Below are 13,984 nucleotides of genomic sequence, written 5' to 3' on the forward strand. Positions count from 1 at the left end.
AGCAATTGTTTTGAACATAAAAGGGAAAGAAAGGGTCTTAGAGAGGAATTATGAAACGAGAAAAGGGAAAACCCTACTTTGTGAGCTTGAAAAACTCAGTTCGCAAGGTGAGATTTCATTCTTGTTGAAGTGAGAAAGGGAAATTAAAAACAAAGGTAATGGAGTAAGAGACTACACTCAAAGATGACATACAAATATGATGAAATGTACTCCGTGTTTTTTCCTAGTTATGACATTAAAACATGACATACATATTTGTTTGTCATTAATATTATTAAAAAATGACGCTGGTTTATGACATTCAATTTAGTATATCGTAAAACTGACAGCTTTTTTATTTATTTAAAAAATGACATTTATTTATGACATACATTGTTTTGTCAAAATTTAAAGCATATCATAGTTTGTGTGTTATTAAAGACTTGTTTTCAAGTAGTGTTGACAACTAGCTAGTAGTATGTTTAATGAACCATTGCGACACAAACCAATAAACATTCATTTCTTAATTAGATACAATTTTTGAAATACAAGTTCACAAAAGTACATTATATTTTGGTACAATTTTACCTATATAAACTACATACTTACTTGATATATTCATACATCGGTTCAAATACCTTTTTTTGAAATGAAACATAGTCAAAACAACCAAAATATGATTTTCAAAACATATGAACCGTTTCCAAACATGACCAATAAAAAGATAATGTGCCATAAGAAGCTAACGACTTAGCGTGGATATAAAATCATCAACTTTAACGTTCATGCCCTTAGACAAGAACTTCATGCAAATAGGGGGGTTCACCTTGACCAAAGCCAATATGGACTTAGGCACAGACCAAAGTCCTTCACCGCATATCAAACCAGAAGCCACCGCTGGTCCGAAAGCTTTTGCTTCTTTTTTATTCCTCTTCTCCCATATGAAAAGTATTAAGCTCCCGAGACACATATCGATGGCGAATGGCTTTTGAATGTAAAATGGAATCGCTATTGCCATTGGAATCGGAATGAATCGTGCCCATTTCTTGGGAGCAGTGTCTCGAGCCACATTTATGAGTATCGCCGCTGCAAAAAAACCGTAGCAAAGCGACAAGCAGTGTTTGGGGAGCGAGCCAAATCCTTCGACACCTAAGATGGCAAGGTTTCTATAAACGAGAGCATATGGTGCAGGGTATTCGGACCCTTGAACCCCCATATCCGGGAAAGCTTGGTAGAAGATCCAGAACACACATGGTGCAATGACACAACCCATTGCGGTTCCGATCACTTGGCTCACGAACATAGACCGGGGTGAAGCCAGGGTCATGTAACCAGTCTTGAAATCCTGCATTAGGTCAGAAGCTGTTGAGACAATATTCATCATCACACCACATGCAGCTAGTCCAGCCAAGACACCACCTTGCGACTTCCCAGCCCACGCCCCAATAACAAAAATGGCTAACTTCCCGTACGTTGAAGCCAATGACCAGTCTGTGAGCCCGCACCCGTAGGCATTACAAAATGCTAATGCAGGCGCGAAGACATAAATCACAAGCACATAATACCATTCTAGTTGTTCGAAAATTTGAGGGAGGGTAGTCGTGGCAATTGCAGCTATGGCGACATATCCTCCTACAGCTAACCATGTCGGGATCCGATCCTTCAAAAACACTTGCTTCCTACATTTGTCGTCGAATGAGGTCGCTAAGTCTTCTGAGGTTGCCTTGCCATCTGGACCCACAGGAAGAACGGTGCGTGACTCTTTGTTCTTGAGTTGTTTATACAATGCAATCGAAGTGTTTCCAAGTACTTTCAGGAAGTTATAGAGTCCATCTCCTAGGATCAGGGCGATGGCAGTGAACACCTACAATATTCAACGATGAATAAAGATGGACAGGCATCATGTTTTGAAGAAGAATTAGGGTTTATGATAATTACCCTGTAACCTTGGATGCCATGGAAGTTACTGGATTTAAGACCTGCTTCATACCAGTCGCCTTCTTTCTTCTCGATGAGGGGCCACATTATCCCCCATGAAAGGATTGTTCCAAGCAACAAGGAGATGTTTATAAGGTGTGGACATATCATCCCTACCCCAACATACATAGTTGAAAAATCAAAGTAAAACCTGAAGTTTTACAAAACGAAAAATCATTAGATTTAATGATAAGTATAAACAATTAAGAAGGTAAAAGAGTATCTACATGTTCTGGTAAGCTTTGAGGCCAAAAGTAGGGAAGTTTTCAAAGCCACAATCATCCTCAGAAACGAAGAACCACTGAAAGAAACTCCATAAGAAGCTGAATGAGAAGAACTTCCCTAGTGCCGTCACTTGTTTCCTGTTATCAAATCAAATGCATCAATCATAATCAGTAAAACGATGTCAGCATGCATGAAAAATGAAAGAGGTGATTCTCTATACGTACTTTGCAAGTTTAGCACCCTGGGGAGTGTGAAAGCTGTTAATGAGGTGAGCAGTTGCAGTCCCACTTGGGTAAGTGAGCTTGAAGTCGATAATCATGATCTGTTATTAAAACCCATCATCAAATATATATATGTTATAAAACCTCGATTTGATCAATTTACTCGGGCGAAATATAATATTTGGATTTATTTTGCTACCTTTCGGAGAGGAACTACGGAGCAAAGGCCGATGAAACTAACAATGAAGAGAAAACCGATCATCCAGCTCAAACTTGGGTTCTTGATGTTCATATCTCGTGTTGGTGAATTTGCATCGGATGATTGTGCCGCGATTGTATCACTCATTCCAAATAGATAACTCCCAAAACCACCTGCCAGATTCCGACAACGTCGTCAATCATTAAAAAACAATCCATTAAAGATCCAACTTAGAAATATATTTCCTTTTTTGTTTCAGCCGGCCTAGGTGTAGATGTTGATGTGGTTTTATAGATGTTAATTTTAGTTCATGATTAAACGAGAAGCTAAAACTTTCTGAAAAAGTACCACGTACAGACTAATAACATACATACCACTAAACGCAATCCCTGAAGTGGCAACGACACAAGTTTGGATAACAGTATTCTCCTGCCTGGTAAATGGATGCTTCAACAACCCGCACTGCTCAAGTACCTTCGTCCATGTCTTCACGAAGAAAAACCCTAATAAACCCGCAGCCACATTTAGAGACGGGATGATCCCTGTCGTTAGATTCAACTTCATTACTATGAAACTAAACACGACACCCAATATCGCGCTCACCACGAAAGCCCTCACTGTCAACTGCCCCTTCCATGATGGCACCACCGTGTCCCTAAATATCATCTCTACCGACTCTATTTCTTTTCCCTTATTAGCTTCATCGTCCGCTTCTTCTGCTTCCTTCTCCAGAAAATTCTGGTCGCTTCTCGTTGTTCCATCGCCATTTTCGAGCTCATGACTGTTCTCCAAGGCCATCTTTGAGTTGTAATGATTAAATTCATCTTTTGAATGACTATATATAGAATTAAATAGAATATATATTACACTAATTGAATTATTGTCTGTATGGAGGTTGTCAATATCAAGAGTTGGGTCGGTTCGGGTCGGTTCACGATCTGATTTAAATGGATTGTTAATTATCTCATGGTGTGAACTGGTTAATAGGTCGTTATCTAATGCGACTATAGTATAACTAATTTTCAAATACAGTCCATTGACAACCTGAGTGTGGAATATATTGTTGATAAGCTTTGTGTTTAACGCCATGAATGCTCCAATAAGTCAATTAGGAACGGATGACACACGGCAAGTTGGCCCAACAATGACTTCTCTTGGCATTATGCTTATTACATTCATTAATTAATATCGACGACACATCTTGTTTTACATCGTTTATAAATAAAAATTACTGAATTTTCAAAACGTATTAAAATGATATGTTATACGTAGGTTCAGTGGTGGATCCAGATTTTGATTGTGAGGATACTACCGGTTAATATTAAGATAAAGTTTGGGCAATATAATTTTTTATTACATAAAAACTAAACTTTCATTCGTATCAATCATTGTATCAAGATTGAAAACCAAAAACTCCATGCGATGCCCTCTAAATTTAACATGCGAAAAATAGGCTGGTAGGTTTGAGTAACATGTTATTACATTCAAAATTTGTCACATCACCATGATAGTCATAAATAATGTTATAACACCAAATGTAAAAATGAACAACACCAAATAACATGTGATAACACCCCTTATTTTCTATTTCTTTTTGTTGATTTTTTTAATTTCCATTTTTCCAATTTGTTTTTTTTTTGTTTCTTTTGTTTTTTATTTATTTCGCAATATTTATGAAAAACATATAAATTAATAACACATGTGTAACACTCGGTTTCGGATTTGCTTCTTTATTCGGGGTTGCGGCCCAATCTTCAGTGGTCATAAGACCTAAGGCTTTGGAAAAAGAAGAATTTGGCCCTTCTCGGGTGTGGGTGTTATGATCTAAGTGATCCAAGTGTTCAATTGTGTCTTCAGAGGTCAAAGGTATAATCGTAATTTGGTATTTCAGGTCTTTTATGGATTTTGGGTTTTGTTCCGGAGGTTTTAAGGCTTGGGTGTGTTGTTAGGAGCGTAGGGCTTCTCGCCACCTTTCCGTGGATATAAGGTTCATTGGAAACGGACCAAAGACGAAGAAGTTAGAGCCAAGTTAAGTTTAGGGTTTTAGGGGTTCAATGAATACATACGCGGGGCGTACTCATTAAGAACGTGGGGCGTAGAAGGTTAAATGGTCGTGGGTGGTTTGTGAGTACGTCGGGCGTACTAAGTGGTATGCGAGGCGTACTCCTTATAGAGAAAAACCCTAATTTCGGGGTTCCTACCCTATATAAACAACATTATACCACCCTTTTGGCAATTTTAAGTCAGCCACCACCTCTTTTGACATACACAAAACCATAGAGTTCCTTCGGTAAGGCTTGGAGCTTGAAAAAAGGTTCTTGGAGCTTGAAACAAGTAGGAGGATGGTTGAAAGGGGAGCGTTCACAAGTATTAGGCGTATTTGGCTTTAATTGATGAAAACATTTCAATTATTCAATTATATGGCGAATAATGAACTTGGTTGTTTATTTGCACTTGGTTAATGTAGTAGTTTTTGTTAGGGATGGAAATTTCACCCGACCCGGTGGGGAACCCGGTTGACCCGCCCCAATCGGGAACGGGTATTCCCCGCCAAAACAGGTACGGGGTTGGGGATCCCCATTATGCTAAAACCAGGGATGGGGTCGGGGCCGGGTATAACAATCCCCAACCCGCCCCGCCCCCGATTTGATGACTATATATATATATATATATATATATATATATATATATATATATATATATATATATATATATATATATATAAGGTTCTAAAAGGCGTGAGGCGTGGCGTGGCGGCAAGGCTAAGCCTCAAGCTTAACGAGTTATGGCGAGCCATGACGTTTTTCAAGGCGTGATGTAAGGCGGCGATTTTGTATTCATTTATAATTATATTACCGCATAAATATAAATTTATATAAAATATACCTAGTTTTTAGAAGTGTTATATCAACAACTAATAACAGAAAGTTAATAAAAAACACAATACCTGTATGTCCGATTAGAAAAGGTATAAAAAGAGCAAAATAACGTGTCTCAAACGAAAAAACACGCGCCATAACACGCCATAACGCACCATGGGACGCCATATCATGTCTTGCCACGCGCCACGCCTAACAGCAACGTTATGAAGCTTTTCGTAACGGCGATGCCGCGCCTCACGCCATGGCGCGCCTTTTAGAACACTGTATATATATATATATATATATATATATATATATATATATATATATATATATATATATATATATATATATATATATATATATATGAATTTTAATTAAGTCCACTAAAATGAATTGATCTATATTAGACCATCAGAGATAGAGTCTACATACCAAATTATGTTCCGAATTCCAAGAGTTCATCAATCATCACTTTGTTCGAAGATATGTATACAAAATCATCACTTTTCGTTTTGATGTTTGTTAAACATTACGATTGATGTAAGCAGAATCTAATTATGACATATGGTTTTGATCATTTATTAAACTTGTTTTTTTTTAAGTTGAGTTTATTATGTTGATAGATTGAGGATGAGTTTGGGATAGGTTGGGGATGGGTCGGGGATGGGCTGGTGAAAAGCCCAAAATACAAAGGGGAGAGAATTTGATTCTCCGCATCCGTCGGGGATGGGGATGGGGATAGGGATGGGGACAGGGATGGTCAACCCCACCCCAAACCTGCCCCATTTCCATCCCTAGTTTTTGTGACATGATTATTCACTTTTGTTATTGTTATAGGATTGCAGATATAAATGGATTAAATATAAAGACAATCGTTTTTGTCAACAAAAATACATATTTGATAGCTTAAATTCAATTCTTTTTTTGATATTATATTTTTATATTCATGTAAATAAATAACGTTTGCTCAATTAGTTTTTTTTAATGTGCTTACTTGAGATAAATTTTAAGCAAACATTAATTTGCTTCCATCAATTTAAAATTGACAATTCATTTTAGACTATTAATTAAGGATTTAGTTTACAAATGGTAAACGAGAAATGTTGAGACAACTATAACAATAAAGATTTCTTTTTTACATTGTTGTTTTTTTTCACAAAAAATAATAAATAATGTAAATTTAGTTTTTGATAAAAAAAATTACAATTCACATAAATGAAATTAAGGAATATGTCAACAATTTCCCAACATGAAACTATTTTCATTGTTTGGTCTTTGTAATATAACATTTTTCCCAAACAAACTATTTTGAGGTATCTTGGCTAATAACATGATTAAGAGAGAACAATTTACCCTCAATTTAAAATTCATTTCAGTCCTCAAAGTAACTCACTTTGCAACATCCAAAAACAAAAAAGTGTTACTAAACTACTTTGTCTTGCAAAAGTAATCATTTGGGGTGAATCATTGATGGCTAAGAGACACGTGACAAGTAAATTATTTGCGCAAAAGAATTAATCGTCTCTAGAAACTAAGTTCTGAAAAAGTTATCCGTACATATCGCTTGGCGCGAGTAAACGGCTAACATATATATACACACACACTAAGTTAGAGACCCGTGTAATACATGAGCTGATTAAAAAAATAATAAATACGACGTAAACATTATAAAAATGAAATTTTTTAATAATATAGGCCCTTAAGCAATTCAACTATTTAAAGTAATTTTGACTTAGGACCTTCTAGTGGTGTACAAAAAAACTGTGTCAAGATCCGAACCGGTCAACTGGTTTACGTCCACAGTGAATCGAACCAGTTTGAGAACCGAATCATCGGTTTACACCCGTTCGAGATTTTAGTCATTGAAACCGGTTTATATCGTGTGAACCGGTTTGGAACCGGTTTAGATAGGTTCGACTAATTTTTTGAGTGAACCGGTTTGAGGTTGAACCGGTTTTGCTTGGCTAGGTAGTGAACCAAACCAGTTTAAAGAATCGGTTCGGTTTGAAAAATGAACCGGTTTGTGCACCACTAGGACCTTCTATGCCAAGTAATTTATATTCAATAGTCCAACAAAGCTGTTTAATCCCAAAACATGCCTTAGCCCATAGCCCAATTTAAGAACTTAAGCTTAGCGCAGAGATTGATGTTTAAGCCTACTTAAAAATAACTTGCCAAATTGTGCCCTATTTCTTGTGTACTCTTTTACCTGCAGCCATCAAAACACAGGAACACTCCTTTCTTTCTTCTTATTTCTTTTCTATTTTCTCTCGATGGTGAGGGCAGGTGGTAAATTCGTTTGGTAATCCAAGGTGGTATAAGGTTCTTTTCGTCATTAAGTTTAGCTATAATTGTGGTCCATATTTAAATCAATTTGGGCTTGGATTTTTTCTAATTTTTCTATTTTCTATTTATAGTTTGGAGAATTAGGATCTATTTTAGGTTCATATTCTCGAGAATTAGGATAGGGAAGAAGGCTATACTGAGTTTTATTTAGTTCATATGTTTTTGCGCAATTTTCTATCGAAATTTGATTTATGATTAAAGATGAAAACAATTTATTGATTTTTCCATGATACATCCCAGTCAAAAAGGGATCATCCAGGTGAAAGCAGGTGATGAAGGTTTAGGTATTTCCCGTAGGTTGAGGACTTGAGGTGGTGATTGGTTCCCAGTAAAACAGGGTTGGAAGAGGTCTAGGTAGATGGTGTTTCCGGCAGGTGGTTTTGGGTGTTCACGGAGGTGGCAGCAGGTACGCGTGGTGGTAGATTTTGACAGAGGAGGTGAAACAAATGTGGAACACAAAAAGAAACACACACTCCTTTCTTCTTTTTTGGTTCGAATAACAGGTGGTGAGGTTGAATGTTAAGTTGGACGGGGTCGTGGGTGGCTATGACTTTCGACTTCTCGTTTTTTCGGTGGTATAAGGTGTTGACGATGGTTTCGGCTGTGAAGGTGGTGAATGGTTTACGGAGGAAGGCGGTGAGAAAAAAGAAACCTCAACATTGGAGAAAAAATGGAACAAAGATTAGAGAAGAAAACAACTGCTACGGGAAATCATGAGAAATCTAAAATCATTTGAATAATAGGAAGAACATCAATCATTTTATAGGTTGTAAATGATAAAATCTGATCCCACAAATATTGGGATCCTACCGATCAGCGGAAGACCTTTCATACGCACTACTACAAAAAGGGACATAGGACACGCTATATGGGACCCGTTTTTTGAAAACACCGGGTTATATTATAAAGAAACCGGGTTCTATGACATAAATCTTAAATGACCTGGTTTAAAATAAGAAACCGGGTTTTATGCTCGAATAAATGACCCACTCTCTTTGTTACGATCGAGTCCTAAGTATATAACACCCATTTCAACGGATTTCCCTCTTATGGCGGTCAAAAAATTCTAATCTACCCCCAAACCTAATTGCCTCGCTTTCAAAAAATTCTAATCTCCCACCGACGTAGGTTTCCCTTCCAATGGAAAATTCAGTGACTGAAATCGAACCGGACCCTCATAGGTATTTGGCTTCATCAACCATTCATATTCCTACACTAAATTCAATTATTGGTTATCACTATCGCATCTGATGAAACCACTAAATTCTTGGCTTCTTCTTCTTCTTCATAAATGAGAATTTACTCCTAATACTTCATTGTCATCTCTTTTACTTCGACTAATTTTCTCCCTAGTGCAAAACCCTAATTATCCCCATCCTTGTAGCGATAGATTTTAGGGTGCCAGGATTCAGTGTTAAAATTAAACGCAATCTAGTCTATCTTTATGACATCCCCAAAATCACGGCCAGAAAAGACCGGTTTCATTTATGCTTTTAAAATATTTTCATAGTAAATCCATTGATTTAAAAGAGTTGCGTAATTTGTCCCCAAAACAAAACATGATAAAATAAAGTTTATCAAAGCATTTCTTAAAGAAATGTATTTTCATTATATATCAAAACTCGAGATGTCATGTTCCGATACAGACACAAAAACATAAACAATAAAACATAGACCTTACACAGTTTTATACAACTACTGGTCTATAAACAAAAACATCTTCACAAGTTCTCCAACTTATGCCCTCGCACCACTACCTGTAATACAAAGAAACTGAGTGGGTCAGGCTTAGGATTCTGGTGAGCATATAAGGTTTTCAACTCACAATAAATAATTATATTTAATTTCACCAACCAACAATAACCCGATTACCCATTCCCGTTACCCTCACTTTACGTCCCTATGACAACAACTATTACAAGGGACTTACTCTAAGATTTTCATTGGGACGGACACTACTGCAAAGGGGTTTCCTCAACAATGAATGTCCTAAGGCAACCATGAGAGGGGGTAGAATACAGCAAATGAACACCCAAGTTCACCAACACCTACAAGTTATGAGCCTGCCAGCATTCCACAGGACAGTCTAAAAAGAGTTCGTGGTCGTCATCCATATTCTGCTGAATGAGTAGATCACAATCACATCGAGGCCTCTCATCAGTTTATCACACGTCAACTATCTACCCAAGTTCTACCCAACATTTTTGTAGATAACAACATGCATATGCATTCATATGCAACTTAAAAACTGATAAGATACTCATTCAATACTCATCCCAAATAAATAGATAACATATATATATATATATACACGTATATTTATACACACGTAACACGTATTCTAAAGTAGATACTTCATATCTATGTGTTAGAAGAAAGGGAATATACACTCACTTGATAAGAAGATGATCGGACAGCACCTCGTCTATTAAAATAATCTTTTCCGACGAAACCGGGCTTCATGCTGGCAAAGCTTCGGCTCAGGAATCTTACTTCTAGGGATCTTCGGGACTTCGGGACTTACTTCGGGTATCGGGGATGATACCGGGGCTTCGGGATATTTCTTGCACGAAAAACGATGCAAAACGGGATATAGAGAGAGAGAGAGAAGAGAAAATTAGCAAGAAGGTCGGCTGCCCTCGCACCCTTTATATAGGGCCTGAACCCTCGCATTACGCTGGGCGTAATGCTCAGCTACGCGGGGCGTAGCTCGAATTCGTCACTACTTACATCATCGGAGCACTCGAGTTCGAGGCGGTTCATGCACCGGGGTACGTTGGGCGTACTCAACTACGCTGGGCGTAGTTCGGATCAGATCAATGACTCCTTCGGATATCTATCCAAATTAAAGATTAAATAAATAGATATTAATTATTTAAAAACTACATAAATTCATATATTCCTCATACGAACTCCGTTTTCGACGTTCTTTATATCCACGCGTAGGTGAGACTAAACTCTACAACTTTCGTTTAGACTCCGTCGGCTGATTTCGATTTATTTTTATTATATTATTTTTAGTAGGCTGGGACAGGAAAACTTCGTTATAAATTCATAACTTCTTCATCTGACGTCCGTTTTCGTCTGTTTTTTTATCGTCGCACTACTAATAACGAGATATTCGATTCTCATTTAGATTGCTTCGGCTAGAAATCACTCGATCTCATAATCGAACTTCGGGATGCATACTGTTAAGCTGAAACTTAGAAAAATCATAACTTCCTCATACGAAGTCAGATATGGGCATTCTTTTTATGCACGCTCTCGGTTTAACGAATTCTACGACTTTCGTTTAGATCACTAAGGCTAAATATCGCTCCATCGTAAATTCATTTTTTTTACGTCATTCAACGTCGTGTTGGTTCTGTCGCGAAACTTCAGCATATCATAACTTCTTCGTTATAACTTGGATTTCGACATTCTTTATATATTCAAAAACCTCATTTCAACTACTACAACATTATCCATAGATATCAGTTTTATCTAACATTTCATTTTGACGCTTATTTTCATACTTAATTCAATTAAGTCACACAGTTAAGCACAAAACACATAATACTCAAATAATACACTTATATTATTTCAAAACGGGTTACAAAGGTTAACCTAGACTATTACATCAACATTAATGACAAGCCCAGGAACACAGGCGTTACAATCTTACACCTTCTGCATCAGCTTCTTCCTGCTACACTATTTTTTTTTCTAAAAAGGCAATGGAAGGTACGTAATCATTCATCACATTAACTATTCAATTAAAGAGCATTATTCGATTTGGTGTTTTTTTTTCGATTTCATTGAGTATAGTTCAAATAATCATGTTTTGTGCTGTTTTTCTTTTATTTAAACCAGGATTTGTATGAATTTTCAAGGAGGATTGGTGGATATGCGAAAAGTGATTCAACGTGAACATAATAGTAGAGAAAGTGGAGCAATTTTACATTTAGGAAGCATAAGCGGATGGAAATAATGATGGGAAGAGAGATGATGGCAATGAAGATAGGATGAGTTCGATCAAGAAGATTAGTGCACATCTGAGCGTGGTTTACTGGAACATCTTCTGCAGGAAAGAAATATCAAGCTAAAGTGGCAGATTTAACAACCAAAAGATCTAAAAAGCCATGAAGTCTGTTGAGAAATCATCTGAATTTGTTCCAAATGATTCAAAAGATGGCAAGAAAACACCACCACTATCGTTATTAGCTATTGCCCATTCAAGTGAGATTTAAAAGAAGAAAATAGAGTGTAGATGTCTTATATTTAACGTGAGTCCATCAAGTAAGATTGATTTAGAGAAGCACCTTGCAGGGAAGAATTACAAGGAAAAAGTAGCAATCATAAGAAAAGGAAATGATAAGCATGTTATGTTTTATATAGTATTTGAGTTTTCTAATTCTTACATATACTTAAAAAAAATTTAAAAATCTTATGTTTTCTCCCTTTTTTAGTTATTTCCATTCACATGGATGTGCAGATTGATGGAAAAACACTAATCATGAGTTATTTGTGTGCTGAACAATTGGGTGAGTTTAGGTGCCAACTTGGTTCCCTTACTCAGGTTAGTTAGTTCATTTGTTGTTAATTTTTTTCTTAACTAGTTAGTTGTAAATCTAACGTGGATGTGTTTTTTCGACTTATAGGATATCATTAATGAATTTTGGGTTGCTTTTAAGGATATTGATAAAGCCCTGACAGGTGTAAAATCCATCTAGTTACCTTTGCTATTGGATGCTAGTTCATTCTTAACATGTCATGGGGTGGTTTATTGTAGATGATTCCTTAAAGTAGGAAATAATTAGTATACTGTATTTATTCTTGTAGTGTATACAATTGATTCCTTTAAGGATACACTTTGAGTCATTTTCCACTATATACAGGCAATAAGGGTTAGTGAAAGCTTTAGCTTTTTTTAAGGTATCAAGCTCAAGATTAAATGCATCCTCTATGACAACAGGTATGTGATTACATGTCTATAGTTAGTTGGTATTTTGTGATTTATTTATTTATCTTTCTGTGCTGGTACTGATTGGTATCTTTTGAAGTGGGACAAGAGAATTATTGGTTGTGGTTTTTAGTCTGTGGGTGAAAGGAGGTTAAGTAATTTGCATCTATCAGGAGGTTTTAATAAACTTTTGCTCTTCTTTCTTCCCTTGTTTATTATATATCTAAATTTCTTGATTTATTAATATTATGTTGTTTTGTAGGTTGTTGATGTTTTTGCATCTTTTTCAAGCTCAGTAGAAACACAAATGAAAATTATGAGAGATGGCAGAGATTTGGGGAATACCAAATGAATTGTAACCATAATGTACTGGGATTACAAGTTTAATGAAAAAAATACAAAAAAATTAAAAACAATAAAAGGACCCGGTTGTATGCTACAGAACCGGGCTACATGACCACATAAAAATGCTTGTTTTTAGTAAGAAAGGACCCAGTTTTGTTAATAGGAACCGGGATATATTACATTAATAAGTCTCGATTGTTAAACCGGGTTTTATTGTTTTTTTCAAATAGGACTCGCCCCACATAAAACCCGGTTGAAAACGGGTTCTTTTAGTCATTTTGTAGTAGTGACGGTTCAAAATTCAAACAAGTGTGTATCGGCTTAAAGCATGTAATCCGAGATTTTTAAAAGGTATTTGGATTAGTTTTTATGATAAAAAATCATTAAGTTAAAAAGTGTATGACTAAAAAAATGTTTTTTGAATTTATTTTGGTTAAAAAACCATAAATAATTTTAAAAACCCAAATTTTACATCCTTATTAAAAAGTATTTTTTTGAATGTTATGAAAAACTATTTTGAAAAGTATTTTTGAGTTTGCCAAACATTTTTTTTATTTATTAACTTTTCAAAAAGCTAATAAACTGTTGTGAAAAGTAATCTCAAACATCCCCTTAGGCTACATGGAGTGGGCATTGCTAATGAGGTCGCTAAGGAATCGTTAAGATGCTAGTGAGGCTTCGCTGGCGACCCCCTTGGCGCAAGCCAGGGGGTGGTGTTCAATCCTTCATTGTGGTAACTTCCATCCCGAGTTTTTGTTCATCTTTTTTACATCTCAATTTATTTTGCTATTCCATTATGCATCACCATTATTTCTATTTTATTCTTCATATTTCAATGAATTATCAACTCTTATACTCTTTTTTTTATTTTTGTGTTTGATTTCTG

At 36.2% G+C, this 13,984-nt stretch overlaps 1 protein-coding gene across 1 annotated transcript; it reads right to left on the minus strand.

The window, feature by feature from the left end:
* Positions 1-480: 480 nt before the first annotated feature.
* LOC111884364 (probable metal-nicotianamine transporter YSL7) lies at positions 481-3,422 on the minus strand. The gene is made up of 6 exons (XM_023880671.3): positions 2,976-3,422; positions 2,602-2,774; positions 2,406-2,503; positions 2,184-2,318; positions 1,918-2,107; positions 481-1,843 (listed from the first exon to the last, which is right to left on the minus strand). The coding sequence occupies exons 1-6, from the start codon at positions 3,397-3,399 to the stop codon at positions 722-724; spliced, it is 2,142 nt and encodes a 713-aa protein (XP_023736439.1). The 5' UTR covers positions 3,400-3,422; the 3' UTR covers positions 481-721.
* Positions 3,423-13,984: the final 10,562 nt, after the last annotated feature.

The sequence above is a fragment of the Lactuca sativa genome, chromosome 3 (assembly GCF_002870075.4).
Source record: "Lactuca sativa cultivar Salinas chromosome 3, Lsat_Salinas_v11, whole genome shotgun sequence".
NCBI classification, from domain to species: domain Eukaryota; kingdom Viridiplantae; phylum Streptophyta; class Magnoliopsida; order Asterales; family Asteraceae; genus Lactuca; species Lactuca sativa.